This window comes from Tamandua tetradactyla, chromosome 8 (assembly GCF_023851605.1).
Source record: "Tamandua tetradactyla isolate mTamTet1 chromosome 8, mTamTet1.pri, whole genome shotgun sequence".
In the NCBI taxonomy this organism is placed as follows: domain Eukaryota; kingdom Metazoa; phylum Chordata; class Mammalia; order Pilosa; family Myrmecophagidae; genus Tamandua; species Tamandua tetradactyla.
This window is the reverse complement of record NC_135334.1, coordinates 33,162,456-33,183,338: the sequence shown is the minus strand read 5'-3', so window position 1 is coordinate 33,183,338 and position 20,883 is coordinate 33,162,456. Positions and strand designations below refer to the sequence as shown.

The 20,883-nt window shown below is 36.8% G+C and overlaps 1 protein-coding gene and 1 pseudogene across 1 annotated transcript in view; both read right to left on the bottom strand.

Annotated features, from left to right (window-relative positions):
• Positions 1–2,340: 2,340 nt before the first annotated feature.
• The window catches only part of POGLUT3 (protein O-glucosyltransferase 3), a 50,082-nt gene continuing 31,539 nt past the window's right edge, over positions 2,341–20,883 (bottom strand). Inside the window, exons 4-8 of the mRNA XM_077113045.1 lie at positions 13,561–13,777; positions 11,675–11,871; positions 10,168–10,362; positions 6,607–6,711; positions 2,341–5,189 (exon numbers count right to left, since the gene is read on the bottom strand). Coding sequence (XP_076969160.1) covers positions 5,064–5,189; positions 6,607–6,711; positions 10,168–10,362; positions 11,675–11,871; positions 13,561–13,777 — 840 coding nt within the window. The 3' untranslated portion in view covers positions 2,341–5,063. The remainder of the gene's footprint in view (positions 5,190–6,606; positions 6,712–10,167; positions 10,363–11,674; positions 11,872–13,560; positions 13,778–20,883) is intronic.
• LOC143643331 (ubiquitin carboxyl-terminal hydrolase CYLD-like) lies at positions 14,532–17,440 on the bottom strand (annotated as a pseudogene).

Here is a 20,883-nt window from a genome sequence, read left to right as displayed (position 1 = left end):
GTTAGAAATTCCCTTGTTCTTGCCTTAACATCTGAATGATATAGAATTCTGCCTTTTCCATGGGGCAATTAATTTAACAAAATAATTGTGTAATATTAGCAGTGGTTTTCTAGAAAACCAGACCTCCAAACCAGAAACAAAACAAAAACCCTGATTTGTGGCGTTGCCAGTTTCTGGTGCTTCAAATACCTCCACCAAGGCTGATTTCAAACTAACACTTGATGTCTCTAAATGCGGAGTTGAGAGCAGAATCTACAGGGGAGACAGTGCAATACACCACTGAATTGGGCGCTTTGGTTTCTTAGGGAAGTTGCTACCATGGACTCTAAACTTGCCATTGTAACACTCCTGCTTTTAGAAGCTTGTATTTTAAAGGCTACTTTCTGTTACTGATGTATCTCATATGAGATAGCTCTTTGATGCTAAATTATATTTTACATGTAACATACATTCTATTTATTTAGGGGAAAAGGATTTTCATTGCAGCGACACAAATAGATACTCGTTATATTTTCCTGCTTTACAAGTTTTCATGCCACACAAAAGTATTCCAGATCAAGAAACTGTATGGTGGTGAATCATTCTGATTTTACTTTTTTTTTGGTGCATGGTCCAGGAATCGAACCCAGGTCTCCTGCATGGAAGGCTAGTGTCCTGCTACACATCAGGTACCATTCTGATTTTAAATGATAGAAACATGGGTGTTCTAGTCTACCAAAGCTGCCAGAATGCAACACACCAGAAATAGATTGGCTTTTAATAAAAGGGGATTTATTTAGTTCTTCAGAGGAAAGGCAACTAACTCTCAACTGAGGTTCTTTCTTACATGGCAAAGCACAGGGTGATCTCTGCTGGCCTCCTCTACAGGCCTCTGGGTTCCAACAACCTTCCCTGGGGTGATTCCTTTCTGCATCTCCAAAGACCTGGGGGGAGCTGAGAGTGCTGAGATAAGGTATGCTGAACTGCTTGGGCTGTGCTGCATTGAGCTCTCTCATTTAAGCATCCAGTCAATTAAATCAAATGTCATTCACTGCAGCGGACAAACCTCCTAACCCACAGCAGATGTAATCAGCAACAGATGAGCTTCATATGCCATTGGCTCATGTCCACTCCACAGCAAAAGAACTAGGCACCTTGACCTGGTCAAGTTGACACCTGAACCCAACTACCACAATGGGGCAGAGGGCTTAAGCCATTTTCCTTGGAGACTCATTTACCTCCCACCCAGGTGGGAGGTCCCTTCCTTTTCTGTTCCTTAGTTGTGATACCAGAGATGCAGGTAATAGTAGAGGTTTCTCATTACTCTTCCTGGAGGGGAAAGTTGAGGGAGGAGAGTGCTGTGTGAAGAAAAAGACTTCAGGTTTCTTCAGCTGGGTTCATTTTGTCATATGAAGGAACTTAGTACTTCTTTTGCCCAGCAGTTCACAATAAAGGTGTGAATATAATCCCTCGAAATCATGGAAAGAAGTTTACTTTCTGAATATTTAAAATATTCCCTTACCACATGCCCTGAAGTAGATGGGATTTGGATGTTAAGACTTACCTTTATGAAAACACCCAAGTATGTGTCCCAAACCCTGTGGAGTGGGGATAATATTGCAATTTCATTCCCTTGCATCAAGCCTCATAGTATAGATTGTCTTTAGAGGGTCCTCAGTTCTCCACATCTTTAGGGATGTCTCACACAAGAGTATTCCTTTTTTTCTAACTCCCTTCCCTACTTTCTCTCACTTGTGGCTGTCATATCTCCCTATAGAATAAATAATAATACAGAATAAGAAAGTTAGTGGCTCCCTCTTCCATACAACTTTGTTGAAAGTAATTTGCTTGGAAAAGACAGCTTTTACCAGTGTCTCGAGGGCTCCACAGAGGATGGGTGGGGGTCAGTGATGAACAGCAATGGTTGGGAAAGGGTAAGCTATAATTCTATACATAAAAGAGAGATTTCCACTGTCAGGTCTGGCTAGTTTTCTCCTCAATGATTTGAAGTCAAACATACCTTACCACCACAAAAGGAGTTTACAGTTCTTCAAATGTGACCTTATTAAGCTAGGCGAACATTTGTCTTCTCTCTGACCTGGGTTGTATTTTATCATCAATTGAAAATGATGATGTCAAGCCCTGATATCTTTTCTCTAATATTAGATTTTTGTCCACTGGAATTTGAATGGTGGCAGTAGAAGTCTGAGTTTATTTAATTGGGGAAATACAATAGAACTAAAATTAGCCCCCTAATTACTGAAATACCAGGGCTATAGCGGTTATAACCTGTTTCTTAAAAAACAAAATTTATCTTTTTCAAAATTTTATTTAGAAAATTTACTTTATTTAAAAGTGTATGCAATGACTTGTAAGTTAAAATACTAGACACAGTAGACTTAAAAACAGCGTATTGGAAAATATAAATATCCATTTTCTTTTCCTATTTATATCTTTAATGTATTTATTGCCTTTCCCCAGGTTTGCATTTCTCTTATTTTACAATTCGACTAATACTTACAATATAAACAATTTAAATATTACAAAAAGGTATTCAGCAAAAAGTAAAAATTCTCTTGTCTCCATCCAATGCCCATATATTCATGAATATTCCTCCAGACTTTCAAACACATGGATATATTTAATTTTTTTATACAACTGGTTTAACATTATACATGTTATTCTGTAATTTGTTTTTTTCAGTGAACACTATCATGGAAATTATTGTATGTTTAGAGCTACTTCATTCATTTTTAAAAGCTGTATTGTATTTCTTGATTTATTACCTATTTTGCCAATTCTCTAACGATGGCTGATTAGGATGTTTCAAATATTTTATAAACAGAAGCAATTGCAACAAGCATGTTGATAGTTTACTTAGATGGTTATATTTACTTGCATATCCTTAAACCCCTCTCCTCCTTTTAAAAATAAGATATCTTTAATGAAAACTGATGATTTAAAACTGGTAATGTGTGAATTGAAAGGAAAGAAACAGTTGTTTAGCAATCCCATTTCTTCTAAGTCATATTCAGAACAACAAACCAGAAAGCCATGTAAAACTGGCTCTTTTTAAGTCATCTATGACTGAGATGGTAATATGGAGGATTGCTCAGTTGAAGGCTGCTCTCTCCCCTACAGATTCATGAAGGGCTCTACTTTTTTTCAAGCACACGCTGCCTATTCCACTCCCAGAAACTGCCTGGTTTGTCTCAACTTGCTTTTAGCTATTAGGCCTATTTGGCAGCAGGTGGTTTAAATTTAAAATGTTTTTTAACAAAATGCCATTGGAATCAGGATCTGGGATTGGGGGGAAGGATGTGTGTAGAAGGCAACCTCTCGCTCCATAATTCCAGTGTTGATGAGACCAGACTCTATGTTCCACACAAGTTAAGTCACAGATTCATTAGGATCATTAGGTCTGAATGCAGCTGCTTGCCTTTTACATTATACTTTCTACTGTGGTTTGAACAATCAACAGGTATTTGAGTCTGCCTTAATTCTTGGCTTTGATTATACTTATCTCAAATTTTGCTTTGCTTTTGACTTGTTAAAAAAAAAACCCATGTTTTTATTGACTGTCAAAAAGAATATATATGACCACTTTTAAAATGGTTAAATTGTTTGCTAGAGTAAGTAAATGTATATATATATTTTTTTATTTTTTATTTTTTTTGTATGCTGTATGGCAAGATCACATTTCTTTCTTTTTCCATGTGAGTATCCCATTAGTGCAGCACCATTTGTTGAATTTTTGTTGGTGGTGGTTTCTTTGTTTGGGAATTGCATAGGCTGGGAATAAGTAAATATTTTAATTAGGGGAGTAAATATTTTAAAATTGTGAGTGTGGAAAATAAGTCTTGATTTTGGACCATATTCTCAAGTGAACAAAATCTGGGACTAGTAGTATTATTACAAGAGGTATATAATGAATTTCAGGGCTATGGAGCCCTAAGTCTTGACCCTTTTCTAAGTAGCAAAAGAAATGCCCTACATATTTATTTAGCAATGGAAACTCTGAAATAGAGGCGGATGGAGCAAGGAATGGGTGCTTGCTCACTGTCGGTTTACTTGTAAATTCTGGGATGTAAGGCTTCCTTCAAGTTACCTCTATGGTTTTCAATGGTATGAAGGATCCCTTTTAAAAATTGAAATAAAAAACAAAGATCCCCATATGACTACAGCTATCTTTAACTATTCATTACATAGATAATGAATGGTACTCATAGGATGCTCCTATCTACTTTAAAAACTATTCTGCCCTTAGTGGGTGTACAACCCTGACAGAGGGGCAATTACTAGCTTGAAACACAATTTGTCCTTTATTTTTATCTGAAGCCTTTGTGACATTAGTTAAAATAGATATGAGGAGGGCTTTAAAAATACTCTTTTCACTTAATAAGGAAGACACATAAGGATAAATGTTGAGTGATGTCACATAAGAGTTCTCTAGAAATATCAAATTCTCAGAGACAGAAAGTAGATTAGAGGTTATCAGGGCATGGGGGTGGGACAAGGGGGAGTGTATGTTTGATATATAGAGATAAATTATTAAAATAAAAAATATATATTCCCTTCACATTTTCCGTGCTACTTTTAAGAATCATTCTCATCTTCCTTAATAGTTCTTATCAGACTTTCCAAAAGGGGGCTGCTATTACCAAATGCCAAAAGCAGCTTGTAAGAGGAGAAATGATGCAGCAAGGGTGGGAAAATGCACAAACATTTCCTTTTCATAGTTGGAAGGGAAAGAGAGAAACTGAACAAGGGATAAAAATAAGCCAATAAATATATTATAAATTAGTTTCACAGAGTGATTTATATTTTGGCAAGCCTCCCTATCTACTATAATCCCCAATGATTTCTTTTTAGAAAAAACTATGACACTGAAAATAGCAGTTCTTATTTAAAAGAAATTAATATCCAAAGCTATTTGGTAATACTTGCTCTAATATTGCTATATCCAGGTTATATAAAGCCATCAAGAGAACTGGTCCACAGGGTAACATCTTCTGTGCTGTTCCTCACATCTTCTTTCATTAAAGATGTTGCTGGCATATACAGGAGTGTAAATCAGGGTGGACTTAAAGCTCTTCTCTTACAGATTTTTTCCTATGGCACTGGCAGATGGATGTGCTATCATCTGGTTGAGAAACAAGTTCCATTCTATCGCGTATTTCAGGTTTGCTGGACTGGCGCTCAGCATATTTCTGAAATGTGAGTTTGAAGCCAATTGAAATATTAGTCCACACTTGATTCCACTGAATCCTCCTGCCCCACTGACTTGGCTCTCATGCCATGTTTTCTATCTGCTATGTTATCTTCAGATAAAAACCAAAGGTCCGGTTTGTTCCAGTCCTAAAATTACACTTTATCTTTAGTTACTATAGGCAATAGTGTAATATTTCATAATCTAATGAGGAATCCACAATTTAATTTCTATATAGGAAGCCTCTACAAAAGGGATAGCAAGCCAATGTCCCCTCTTGAAACAAATAGTACCTACCTCTCAGCATTTATCCTCTACTTGTTAATGAATAATTAACTTTGTTGAAAACTCAAATCAGCAAAAAATATGATGAGCATCTCAAACTAAAGGTGGTGGCTCCACATGTTTTCCCTTTTGGGACGGTAGTCATGCACATTCTTTAAATGGTCATAGGACAGTGAAATGTCCCTCCACACTGGCCACAAAACTGAAATATTCCTAAAAATTGGATTTTTCAGTTTGGTGGTTCAGTGTACATTTAACTGTACATTCCTGACTGTGGTCCAAACCCACAAAATGCCAACATGACAGAAACTCTTATTAAAATTAAAGCTAGATTGGCAGAGAGGACAGAACCCCTTAAGACTAGAACTGCTTCTGGTAAATGGTGTAATTTATCATATTTCTATCACCCTCATATTTAAGAGGGTGCTATCCACAGCACTTGGGACAAATATTTTTTTCTGCCCTTTCAAAAATGAGTTCAGGTTAAAAACAAGAGCATAATTTCTTGTTTTTTTTTCTTCCTGGCTAGATTTATACTAAATAAAACACAAGCTAGTTACTCAAAGAACTAATCCTCAGATTCCCAAGAACCATATGTACGTCAGGATTCAGCCCTAAGGTGTTAGAACTATTATAAATATTTTGCATTTGATTGTTTTCAATAACAAGATAATATTTGCTTTCCATCCTATAATGTTTCTAAAGGATTCCAAGTTTTGATAGCAAAGACTTAGATCTTAAGTAGCTAGGAGAACAAAGTGAGCAAAAAGAGATGTTGATCTCTAGTCCAGATGAGGAAAGATGTTCTCCAAGTTTCCAAGAATACCTAAACTATCAATTCCATAAGGCATTTATTAAAAGACAGCATTGACAAGATGGAAGAAGCTCCTGATCTATATTTTTAAGATCACTAGGCATTATTTTTCCTAATACTGAATGGAGATAAAAAGTATGGTGCCCAGGTGACCATAAAGGAACTTGGCAGCTAGTCCTGTCTTTCTCCAGGCAGGTTCCTTGGCTTAGAGAGAAGTCCATATGCTGAATCTCTGATACTCTTCAAGAAGCAAGGCTGTCAGGCCAAGTGCAAGGCCTGCAGAACCTAAACCCAAGTAGGGTCAGCATTTTGAACTGACCTGCAGCACTCTGTAATAGTAGCAGTAAAGCCTGTGTGGCTGTAGCAGATCCCTAGCAGCCAACTGTCCTTCTTTTGCAATCCTCTTGGCTTCCTCATCATTTTCCTGAAAGGTTTAAAAAAGAAAAAATGAATATAAATTACTTCTGAGACTCGGAAAGAAAAGTAGGGGGTGGGGTGGGGGTGAGTCAAATGTGGGATTGAATGGGAAGAGCATGAGAGAGAGGGAAACATACTGGAAATAAAACTTAAGAATGAGGCTATGAAGAGTCACTCACAGAGAACCTCTTTTATTGCTCAGATGTGGCCTCTCTCTCTCTAAGCTAACTCCACAGGTAAATCCACTGCCCTACTCCTGCAATATGGGACATGACTTCCAGGGGTTTAAATCTCCTTGGCAACGTGGCACATGACTCTTGGGGATGAGCCTGGCCCTGGCAACATGGAAGTAAGAAAGACTTCTTGATCAAAGTGGGGAAGAGAAGTGAAACAAAATAAAGTTTCAATGGCTGAGAGATTTCAAATAGAGTTGAGGTCATTGTGGAGCTCATTCTTATGCAGTATATAAGTATTCCTTTTCAGTTTTTGGTGTATTGGAGTAGCTAGATGGAAATACCTGAAACTGTTGAACTGTAATCCAATAGCCTTGACTCTTGAAGATAACTGAATAATTATAGAGCTTTTAAGGTATGTTTGTGTGATTGTGAAAACCTTGTGACTGACATTCCCTATATCCAGAGTATGGACATATGAGTAAGAAAAAAAAAAGACAAAAAAATAAATAAACAATACGGGGTAATGGGGGATGTGGGAAGTTTTGGATGTTCCTTTATACTTTCATTTTTTATTTTATTCTTATTTTTATTGAAAACATTTTTTGGAGTAATGAAAATGTTCAAAAATAGATTGTGATGATGAATGCACAGCTTTATGATGATACTGTGAGCACTGTACATTTTGGCTGAATATATGATATGTGAAAAAATAAAATATCTAAAAAAAAAGGAAAAAAAAAAAGAATGAGGCTATGGGTGAAAGGTGGGAACAACTCAAGGATCTAATGAAAGAAAGAATGATAAACAAAATATATTCAGCCATAAAAAGGACTGAACTAACTCAACTTCCCCAAGGTGAATTCTTGATATTCTCATAAGCAGCGTGGGCAACCAAAGCTATACGGTGATCCCCCAGTCTTGGGCTTTGTTCATATGAAACTTAACCCCACAGGGGATAGGTCAAGCCTACTTGAAGTTAGGCCTAAGAGTCACCCTCAAGAGAACCTCTTTTGTTGCTCAGAGGTGGCCTCTCTCTCCAGCCAACACAGCAAGCAAACTCACCACTCTCCCCTGTCTACGTGGGACATGACTCCCAGGGGTGTGGACCTTCCTGGAAACATGGGACAGAAATCCCAGAATGAGCTGAGATTCAGCATCAATGGATTGAGAAAAACTCTAGAATGAGCTGAGACCCAGCATCAAGGGATTGAGAAAACCTTCTCCACCAAAAGGGGGAAGAGTGAAATGAGACAAAGTGTCAGTGGCTGAGAGATTCCAAACAGAGTCGAGAGGTTACCCTGATGCATTCAGTAGATATTACCTTGTTAATCAAGATGTAATGGAGAGGCTGGAGGGAACTACCTAAAAATGTAGAGCTGTGTTCCAGTAGCTATGTTTCTTGATGATGATTGTATAATGATATAGCTGTCACAATGTGACTGTGTGGTTGTGAAAACCTTGTGTCTGATGCTCCTTTTATCTACCTTGTCAACAGATGAGTAGAACATATGGAATGAAAATAAATAATAGGGGGAACAAATGTTAAAATAAATTTAGTTTGAAATGCTAGTGATTAATGAAAGGGAGGGGTAAGGGATATGGTATGAAAAAAATTTTTTTTTCTGTTGTCTTTTTATTTCTTTTTCTGAATTGATGCAAATGTTCTGGGAAATGATCATGATGATGAATATGCAACTATGTGATGATATTGTGAATTGCTGAGTGTATGTATTGGGAATGTTTGTGTTTCTTTCTTATAATTTTTTTTAATTAATAAAATATTAAAAAAAGAAAAAGGACTGAACTTCTGATACAGGCTTACCACACTGATGAAACCTTGAAAACATTATATTAAATGAAATAAGCCAGACACAAAAGGGAAAATATCGTATGATTCTACTTACCTGAAATATCTAGAATAAGTACAAATTCATGGAGACAGAAAATAGATTAGTGGTTATGAGAGACTGGGGCAACAGTGAGTGGATGGGGCAGGGGAGGGAATGGGGAGTTTTCGCTTAATAGGTAAAGAGTTTCTGTATTGAGTATTAAAAAATTTAGTAATTGAAGGTGGTGATGGAAGCACAACATCATAAAAGTAATCAATGCCACTGAATTGTACACTTAAAATGGTTAAATGATGTTTCATTATATACATATCTTACCACAATAAAAACAATTTTTAATGTATGAGGTTATGGAAAGAGACCAAAGTACTTTCCTAGATTGCTCTGTTAAAGAGAAATGATCATACTTGTTTGGACCCTATTCCCCATGCCCCATAAACAACTTCCCCACTGCAACAACCCATGAAGCCTCGATTGTGATTATTTTGGTAGTTCCCTAACTACCCAAGAGGCAAGCCTGGGGTTTGGCATCTCTCTCCCCATCATAGCACTCCCTATTTGATATTAAAATGCAAACCAGAAAGGAATAAGTCAGCTTTCATGTTATAACATGAAAAGTTCCATGTAAATATGCAGTCAGAGCCCCCCCAACAAAATGTATTATAAAACAGTAGTTACAAAAGAATATAGGATTGTTGTAATAAAAAATTCAGTAGTTAGTACCCTAACTCATCAGTACCAGAAAGAGTCAGTATTTCTCATTATAATTTTTGAAAACAGCTCATCTACAACTATGCTGCCATAGGAAAAGACGTTTGCAAGCAATTCTGACTCTTATAAAGCTCTGAGATTCTACCTCAGGTACCCAGTTATTTCCATAACCAAACATTGCTTGTCAGAAATACAGAATACAGTATTAAAATGGAAGGGTAAATTTTTATATGTTTATAATAAAATACAATAACTTTTAAATAATTTTACTTTAAACAATAATTTATATTTTGCGGGAAACCTGTGATTCTTGGGATGCGTTTGTTAAGGACATGTGCCTTTTTTCTAACTAGCGTAAAGAAAAAGAGGACCATATTTGCCTTAAATGTTTTCTTGTGCATAAAGCCCTTTAACCCTGATCTTTTCAGCAGCAGCGTGCATTTGCTATATTCTTGTCTGTGTATGCAAATTAGTGTTTCATTTAGAAAATCTATGATCCATGCAATGGTGGACTTTCAAATCTTACAGAAATCCTCAATAATACTGAAACAAGGGTTTATAAAATTACCTTAACGTTTATCCTTTAGATATTACAAGGGAAAAAAATTCTAGAAAATAATATTTCTCTTAATTACATTATGTCACATTAAGTTGTGCTATGATGGAACTCCTATAAGTAATATCGGTAAATCTGTCATTGCCCAAAAAATAAAATTGTAGAAAGCATACCTTGGCCCACTTAATTTTATCTAGTAAATTACTAAGATTTCTTTTAATTGGAACATAATGTTTCCAAGGCTTTAGTGCCATGTAGAAATGTTCATAATATGGTGAGTCCTGCTTCAGAACCAGACTGTCACCCAGCATGAGGTATGGGTATCGATAGGCAGCCACGGTTCCATCCACATTCACTTGATACTTGTACTAGAAGTAGATAAACAAATGAACATATTAACAAAATCATTTGCTACTTTCCTGCTTCTCATCAACATTGAAATACTAAATACAAAGGAATTATTTTCCACTTTCCAACTTCAGTATTTAAAAGTTGGACATTTTATTTCATAACTTACCTTTTCTCTTGGTATTAAAATCATAAGCAGCCTTTAGCAGGTCAATTTTACAAGTACAATGCACTTAAATATAAGATGGTAAACGATTTTAGGAAATAGGAATACCTACTTTGATAATGTCTACAAAATGGGAAATTCAGATTTCTTTGACCAGGTAGGAAAACTATTTGCAAAAGTTCTATGTTTAATAAAGCTGAATATTGATAACAGTTTACATGTTCATTTATACATTATCTCATTGGTTCCTTATACCCAGCCATTGAAACAGAAAGGCATTATCTCCATTTTACAATTTTAGAGCCTGAGAAGACAAAAGGCCTGGCTATGTTTAAGGAATAGCACAATGCCAGCCACATGGGCTGTACCTGTTTACATCTTTGTAAGATTATTAATCGGATTCCCATTTCAAAAGCACTTTTAATAGGCATATCCCATTCAACTATAATAATGTGAAGTAGGTGTTATTAATCCCTTTTCTTACAAATAAGAAAATTGGTATTGAGAGAAATTTATAAATTTCTGTTCTCTGAATCCTAATTCCATGTTCTTTTCATTACGGCATACTGAGATAAATGGGATATCTCAGAGACATGACAATCAATCTTTCCTTAAATAATTGGTACCAAGGAGTTTTCCAACCGGTCAGATTTTGTCATGCATTCATCCTGCCCTCCTCCTCACAACATGCTGTGAAGGAATGCGGCAGGCATCAATATACATTTAGAGACAGGAGGCATTGAGAGGCACTAAGAGGTCCTACAGTTAATAGCAGAGGAAGAACTAGAGGCCAAGTCTCTTGAACCCCAATTCCAGACCTATTATATGAATTTATACTCTTTCTGTTTACAGAAAGATGCCTTCATGTAAAAGCATTTATATTTCAAGTTTATAAAACAAATACAAAAAAGAGGACCAGAGAAGTAAATACACTAAAATCCAAGTTAATTTAATCCTTGTGCTGTATTTTGGGCATTAAATTTAGCTTTGACCTATTTAATAAACAAGATTTTAAAAAAAAGAAAGAAAGGAATCCACAGTGAATTTTGCAATTCCCTGTGCCTGATAAGTTCACAAAACAAGAAATTTACCCATACCCAGTTATCTGGTAGACTTTTAGCACATGTTTATCACTTCATATCCATACAGGGGACTTAAATGCATACCTTAAAGAAGTCAAAGAAACCTATCAGCTTAGCTTTTCCAAGCTCCTTTTCTTTCTCTTGGAAAAAGAAATATCCTGTAATTCCTGCATCTAGTAGCTGTGGATTTTCTTTGGACAGCTGTACCAACTGAAGCCTTTCCTCTCGGCTATCTCTGCCTCTGAAGAAAGCTTTCTCTGTTTTATTGATCCAGGAAGGCCCTAGAAGTTTGAGGCCATAAAAATGATTTTGATTATGACATTTTTATATAATAAGCATAATCTTCTTTACTCTATCATTGCATGTAAGAATTTAAAACTCTTCTACCATCAGTTCATCTTCTAAATGCTAGATGCTAGTTCCAAGAGTCTCACCTTGCCAGAGAAACTTTCAAGTGTAGACCTTTAAAAACAGTCCTTTCATTTGGTGTATCATATAAAAGAACTCTAATTTCATCCATTTGTCTACTAGTGAGAGCTCACACAAATAAAATATTAGAGTTTTTTGTTGTATGATGCAGGGAAATACTCAAAATAATGTTGAATAAAGTCCAAAGCAAAAAGAACCAACGCATTAGCTTCTTGCATCCCTCCTGTTTCACAATCAAACATGAGCTAGGCTTTTTTTCTTAGACATGATAACCAGAAAAAGCTATATAATTAAGTAGCACCCATAAATCTTAATCTTTAGATTGTTCAGAGTTCTGAGTATGTCACTATTGAACACAAAGAAGCCTTTCCTAATATGCTGTTAAACACAAATATTTATGTGTAAAGCAACTATATACATATCTTTTTTTTTCTTTTGTGGAAAGGAATTTTGGGGATGAATTAATTTAAATCTATTCCTGTTATCCTAAAGAGTAACAATTCTAAGTATTCTAAAGGATGAATATAAAATACAGAAATTGGAGGGGTCAAAATCTTTACTCTTTTAGCATACTTTTCAGGAATTCCCTGTTATTAAACAAAAAATAGGCCAGTTTCACTTAATATTATCTTTAAATAGTTCTTGAAAAAGTCTCTGTTCTCATCTACCAAAAAGGCAACTAAGTCATAACACACAGAATTAGAGGTAATAAACAACAAAGGCAGAGAGCTTGCCAAGATGTCTCAGCAGGCAGCGTTCTCGCCTGCCATGCTGGAAACCCGGATTCGATTCCCAGTGTCTGCCCATGTTAAAAAACAAACAAAAAAAAAACAAAGGCAGGATTTTTTTCTGCTCAGGAAGTTTAGTTTAAAGAAGAAAAGGTGTGCCACACCATAGTTATGAGGCCATCAGACAGGACTCAGAAAGGAATCCAGATTTTAAAGGATCAAGAGAGGCAAAAAAAAAAAAAAGAGAGGGGAGAATTCCTTACAAAGTATTGAAAGTAGGAATATCCAAATTATACTGCTTATCACAATCCTCTTATATTTGCATAAAATATTAACTTTTTCAAAATTCTTTCTCATTTCATTGAGTAATATAAAAGACAATGGAGCCAAGGGTGCACAGGTGGTTCAATGGTAGAATGCTCACCTTCCATGCGGGAGACCTGGGTTGGATTCCCAGACCATGCACCGCCCCCCCCCAAAAAAAAGAAGACAATGGAGTCAGAATTAAGTTAACTCACAATCTTACCAAATAAATATTTTCAGATGGTATTTACAACTGACTAACTCAGTTAAGGCAGCTTTGGACATTAATAGCCCAACCAATGTATCTTTAATTTTTGGACTAGAAGAATCCTAAACAAACCACTTCAGAATTTAGGGTGCTGTTTTTCTTTTCTTTTTTTTTTTTTCCCTTGGTCAGAAAAAAAAAACAATGGCTATTTAAATACACACATTTACTCTAGTTGACTGAATATTCTTACCTTTTCTTTTTTTTACTCTTAGCATTTTTAAAGAGAATTAGCTTTCATTTACCTGTATTTCCCTGAATAGAGAGCAGATCATTAGTAACACCCCTCATTGCTTCAAGTGTGGAGTGGGTGATGTCGTACGTTGGAAGAATAATATCTCTTGAATCCAGAGAGCCACACCATGAAATGATAGGTATAGGGCCAGGAGTTTCATTGACTTTTCGATGTTCCAAGGGCCAATCTCCAACATTTATATAAAATTCTAAATCTGGAAGAAGGACCTATACAAGCAAAAAGTATAAACATCAGTGCTAAGAATAACTCAATGGTTGGTGCTAAATACCTACAGTCCTTTAGCTTTCTTAAATATTTCCATTGGAATTGAACATTTGAAAAAATAGGAGAAAAGAGAAGAATGCCTCTTGGTCATGAACAATATCATAAAATCATGGGTGAGGATGGTACATGGCAAATTCACTTAGCTAGCAGCCAGCAAATTCTCTTCAGAAATGGAATTTAAAATTATTTTAGTAGTGCAGATGCTAAAATTGTGCAGAGGTATAAACAAGTGGCTTCTTTACTAACTGCCTAAGCAAGAATCTATAAGATTAGACCTTATCCCTTGTTTTCCCCCACTGTTGGCCACTTTGCCATATCTACCTTTGTTTCTTTTTTTCCCATAAAGTAGACACATTTATTTACAGTCCTAATGGACTAAAAGAGGTTTAAACTGTCACAATTAAAATTTTATGCTTCCAAAAATATCATATGATCAATACACTTAAAGCTTTAGGTATTAATAACTTCATTTAGACTTCTTAAAAAATCAACACAAACATACTTTCTAGAGTGCCAAATGCTTCTTATTAAACACTTCACTAACACAAAAGCAATTTGTTTTTAAACACAGGAATCCTTTTCTGAAGGATTAGCACCACAGAGACATCCACTGCTGGCAATGGACATTGAACAAAACTGCCAGCTCAGTAAATACAACATTGAAATTGTGCCTTCAGTTTCTTCACCTCCCCAGATTTATTTGTACAAATTCATCATCGGACTCTGCTACATGCAAATATAAGCATCACAAAGAAGTCTCCGTGCACATCCTTGTATTCTTCTGGAGTGCGAGGAATACAGGTCTTCCAGGGATATTTTCAAGTACTCGCCTACTTCTGGGTATGGGGTAACTTGAGGAATGTTGAAGCCATTTGACCACCATCCCGATCAGCCATGCTGTCAAAGAAGAGCCAGGAAGAGGTGTCTTTCCCATACTTCACGAAAGCAACACAGTGGCTTGTTTCTATGCAGAGAACAGCATACAACTCCATCTCCTGCAGGGCATGCAGCCATGTCTCCAGTCCCATTCAGGCAAGTCTTTAGGAAGTGACACTGGGTTATACTTATGATTCAACTTCTTGGGATGAAGGTGGACTTGAGTGTTGCAGGTTTTATAAAACTGTGTGATTTTTCCAACTGAGATGTCTGGATCATCATAACATTCTCTACATTCATACATTGCAATTCCTCCACATATTCGGCACTGCCTGGGAGTATCTTTGAGTAAATCCGTATTTAATTCCAGAGACAGAAATTTTTTTTTTAAATAGTTTGTAGTCTTTTCCAAATCGAGGCATCTGAATAATCAGGCATGATGGTGCCTCTGGGAAATTTCAGGTTACTGTTGATAAAAGACCATTCTAACAACTGCTGAATTGTACAAACTCCAACTTTCTCATTTTTTTTCCATAAAAATTTGATAGAAGTAACAATCTTGTACTTTTTGACCTGCTGATCTTATTTTTAACAATGGTTCTACTTCTAAAATATGATGAAACAGGATATTCAAGAATTATTCAGGTTCTTTTTCTTCAGAGGTAAATCCAGACGCAGCCTCAATTTTTTAAAGTATTTTCCTCAGCTTCATAACTTTTGTGGTGCACACATATCCATGTATTATCAGAGGATTAACAATTTCTGTCCTCAGTAGTTCTTGAGTTTCACTATAATATTCTATATCATTCTTTCCTTTGGGTCTAAGTAACACAGGGTACAGAACAGAACTAAAAACAAATAAGCTGAATAAGGTTGAGTCTAAGTAACAAGAATTATTATAATGACCCTGGATACTTTTCTTCTTTCCAATCATTATCTCTAAACCTTCTTTTTCCATTTTTGGTGGAGTAACTTCTATTACTTCACTTAAGTAGCCTCCAAATGCTAAAGAGTTACAGCGTTCAATCTGATTGGAAACAGGCTGCAGGGAGGCAAACCAGGAATCAGGGCTGCAGCTCTTCAGTTTAACAAACAGCGCCATCTTCAGGGCACAGGTGAAATAGCGAGTGCCTTTAAAGGTCCCATCTGTGCAGCCTGCACATTCATCTTCCAGTTCCAGTCCAGCAAGTCCTTCATTAAGTCCTGGTGGCTGACCAATCCAACAGATTACTCCATAGAAAGGAGGATTCTCTTTAACTTCAGCCAATGAGCCTACTTCCAGACCACGTGAGTTATCAGAAGACATGGCCAAGGGTGGGCTCTCTTGGACAGGTGCATTATTTAGCTCTCCCATCACAGACTGAACTGACAGAGAAAAGAACTGTGGCCAATACTTCCACTGGTATTGGGAATCTTTGTCAGACTAAATGTTAAAGAGTGAAACCTGTTCTCATTGGATAATGAGTTCAAGGAGGGAGGCTGCAGTGGTGGTGAAGAATGTCCAAAGTATAAAGATATCTCTGTAAGCGACTTTGCAGGGTCTTTGGCAACTTCATCAATGTACTACGTATTTTTTTATTTGGATTGTGGTTCTGAATCAACAGAAGACCCATTTAAGGTATAAAATAATTCAGATCTGTTTCTATTTCCAGGGTCTTAGGTAGATCCTGTAGCCTTTGGTTTATTATGACTAGATGAACCTTTGTCCCCAACACCTCTTGACGGTTTGGGAGGCCTCCTTTCTTGTGTCACACTATCTGGGATAATATCATTGATATGCAAGAGAAGTGTACTTTCAACGCTCGCAAAACTACAGAGCTGTACTCTGATAAATCTTCCATCCCAGTTGACAATAGGATTGTCCATGTCCACACCAACAAAATATCCTGTTTTCTTTTCCTGGCAAAACATTACAGAATATAACTGTTCCAGATTCTAGAGTTTGTCCAACCTTCAGAGAAACGCGAGTTTATTTCCAAAGGGGAACTTGGCATTGCGTCCATTGGACCTGCATAATCACTTCCCAATCCATTGTCATCGTCTTCTATGATTTCCAGCTTGTCCAATGCAACGAACACTCCACAATCTTCATCACACTGAAAAAGCTGTTTCCCCTGATATATCCCATTTGTGAAACCTTGGCCACAACCTTCTTCTTAGTTTTGAAGTGGTGGGGAAGTGGGCAGGAGGAGAAAGGAATTACCCAGGGATCATTCTGAAAAAATTCAGTAATTCTACTCCAAAGAATATCCCCGACACTGTCCTTTCTGCTAATAAGGGTCCTCTGAAACGTACAACTCTGGGAAATTTTTCATCCCCAGATCTTAGCTGTACTTTCACAGGGCAGCCCACAGCTATTTGGGCTTTACTTAGTCTGTTTCTGTTTTTAAACAGGCTGAAACTCTCCTCACAATTGGTAATTGCCAAAAGTAGCTCTGTGAATTTTTCACTCTATTTCTACAATGTCCTTTTCATCAACAAAGAGAACTGCGTGAGGTTGCTCTAAAAGTTTTAATCCAGTCTGATTTTTCTTGCCTTTTGCAGAAGGAATTCTTGAATGTCCCAAAGAACGATCTTGGATATACTGTCCCATACTCCCCTTTGGTACTTTAAGCAGCTTTTGTGTCTGTTTGTCTGTAACACTGCCTTCTTGAGAAAGCAAATAAAAATACTGCTCTTCCCAGTAGGATGAAGTTACTTTTTTCTTGGCTCCATAAGCCTGAACTCATTGTAGTTTAAAATATTAACTTTAAAAAAAAAGGAACTGCTACGAGGTTTGTTGTAAAACTGTAATAGATAAATTCACTGGCAGTCCCAGAGCATGCTTTTAGCAATTTAGTATTCATGCTTATCTCAACAGAGTGTACCTTTTAATAAAGAACTCTGGGCAGTTGTATAAAATCATCCTCACCCTGGAAAGGGGGAAACTCAGGTGGCGGGTTGACGCCTTCCCTTGATTCCCCATTCCACGTCCCAGGCTGGTCCCAGTGCCCCCTACACCCACCACCCCAGCATTTCTACCTTTGTTTCTGGAATCTGGCACCCTATTCTTTTTTGTTTGTTTGGGGACTGCATGATCTGGGAATCAAATCCAGGTCTCCCGCATGAAAGGTGAAGCATTCTACCACTGAACCACCCTCATTCCTTTTTCCATCCCCATCTTCATGGTCACTGCCTAGTTTGGGCTCTTATCATCTCTTGTCTAGGTCATTGCAATAGTTTCCTTACTAGGAATATAGTAACTTAATAGTCTCTCCCCACTTGAATCTGCTCTCCATGTTACTGCCCAAATTTCTAAAATCCAAATTTTTCTGTCACTATTACGCTTACCAGAACTTTAAGCCTCTGGTGGCTTTAAAGGCCCCACGATCTTTCTCCAGCTTAACTTGGAGCCTTAACTTCCACTTGCCCACTTTTTTCTCCTCTCTGAAAATGACTTCCTCCTCAATACGTAATTCCCTTCACTTGGAATGTCTCCTGCTTATTCCCTTCAAAGTCTTCTTCTCATCCTTCAAACTCAGATCAAATGTTACCTCCTCTGTAACTCAAGCACTTCAACCCTTGGTATCTACTTTCCTTATAGGCATATCTCATGTTTTGGTACAATGATTTGTTGTATTTATATCCCACCCCCACCCCCCACCCCCAATTCCAAATAACAAAAACAAGTCCTACTATAATGACCTGCTCAAAGCCAAAGGCTGAGTCTCATTTATCTTAGATTTCTTCCCAGCCACCTGGTAAGAACATGGAATAAAAGACAACTGAGGGATGTAAATCTTTACCCTTTTGCTTTCCTGTTAGCATTTATAAACTCCTTAATAATCTCAGCATCAGAAGTTCTCGCCACAGAATAGAGTTTCTCAACATTGGCACTGTTGGCATTTTGGGCTGAATAATTCTTTGCTGGGGGAGTGGCTATCCTGTGCACTGTATGGCGTTTGGCAGCATGCCTGACCTCCCACTGGATGATAGAAGCAAACCCCCAGTTGTGACAACTAAAAATGTCTCTAGCTATTAGCAACATTACATGAGTACAATATACAGGGAATATGTAGGCAGAGTGAACTGGTGGTAGCTCAGGGAGAAAACACCACCTTTAGGATAAGGTAACCATAATATGCTCTTATGTTCATACTCTGTGGAGGTGAAGGTGGGGGTATGGGTGGGGGGGTAATTGCTGTTTAAAACAAGAACTGATTGTAGCCACACATTCAGCATACTTGGGAAATTGTATAATACATGTCAGAAAAGCTGGCTTTTGGTTTAGAACACCACCCAATGGTCTCTCTGGGGAAGAAAGATAAAGACTGCCCATCCCCACCTTTCACCTTGCCTGGTCAAGAAGAAGGAAGAACAAAAGAATTTTGAATTGCTCTGCTTCAGAGGAATTTAGAGTTTTGCAAATGTGGGAAGAGAGGCTGAAAGTGTGGGTGAGGGGGAGAAGTTAGGGGGATATGAGGATGTCTTCTGACACACAGGAGGCCCAACCATGTGGTAAGAGGCCAAAAATTGAAGGTCAAGGACAGTTAGTGAGAAATTTCCTGAGGCAAGGATAACTGAGAGCTTAGTTAGAGTCGGGATATCTATTTTTAAATGTTAGCTTTTACTATGCAGGAGTACAAAGTAACCTCTCCCTGTAACCCCAAACTTCAACAAAATTTTCCATGTATACCGTCTTGTGGAGGAGTTTGATGGATTGAATTATTTCCCCATTAAGACATGTTCAAGTCCTAACCTTTAATCCTGTGAATGTGAACTCATCTGTAAATAGGATCTTTGATGATTCTATTAAGATAAGATCAAACTGAATCAGAGTGGAGTCCTTATAAGCAAAGGAGATTTAGACATAGTAGTAGAGAATGAGGAAGAGATTGGAGGAGACAGGTGGCCATGTGATGGAGGCAGAGATTGAGCTATGGATTGCCAGCAAATCAACACCAGAACACTCGACTTCAGAGAGAGCATGGTTTGCTGATACCTTGATTCTGGACTTTTAGCCTCCAAAACTGAGACAGTAAATTCCTGTTGTTTAAACATATATATATTTCTCATTTTAATCTATAGACCCTGTTAATTCTATCCACAGATCCCTGCTTACAAATCTCTCGTTAAAAATCTCTGAGCAAAAAGAAATCTCTGAGCAAGTTTACGATCATCAAAATAAAATTGGTCTAAGTCAAATCCTAAAGTGACTTTGATAGGTCAAGATGTAAAACTTTCTATCTTTGACCTTCTATATTATGGATGTGCCTATTCTGTTTGAAAGAGCCTCCAAGAAGATTCCATAAGATGATGGAGGTCATTAATAGGTTTAATCAATTTATTGAGTACTTAATTTATAATGGTTAATGATGTTAATATTCTAAAATTTTATACTAATCCAATTAAGTACTTAAAAATGACAAGAGTGTATTTTTTGTTGTTGCTGATCTGTAAAAATGTAATTGGGCTGTTTATTGTTATGGTGATTTCTTACAGGCTTTATCAATATAGTTACAGATTTCTGTTTGAGTCTTCTCTGTTCTATTTGCCATTTTAGACTCTTGGGAAGCTCAGTTTCAAAACATAATACGAGTATATAAATGGAATTACTTTTTCAAATCACCAATATATTATCATGTATCACTAAATCCTTGGTATAATGAAATAGTGATTTTATTCTGCAGGAAGCACCTAGTGTTCAGCTTATTTTTCTTCAAAACTAGTTCACAGAGAAATAAGAACTTCAGTTTGAGAAATATTTCTGAGTAACAGAGAATAATGACTCATTAGTCTCCTGTAGCTAACCATTATTACAGTGCAAGTGCAAACTTCTGAGATTTTGAACCACAGAAAGAAAATGTAGTTTTTCTAGTGTTCTTGCTAAAATATTTTTTTCATAAGAATATTGGCTTCTTTAAAGTTTTAGCTCCTGTGTGTATCATTATATTACACTTTATGTCTTTGGCAATTTAAAGGTGAAAGGTGCTTTTCAAGTACAAGGTGTTATTATATAATTGAGCTACTTTCTATTAAAACAATATGTGAAAAAGAAAATTCCTGTTGTTTAAGCCAACAGGCCTGTGGTAATTGTTATAATATCCCTGGCAAACTAAGACATGGGGCTTGGGACAAAACAAGGAAAATGTGTTCCAAATTAAGTCATTTTAAGGTAAGGAGAGGAAAAGAG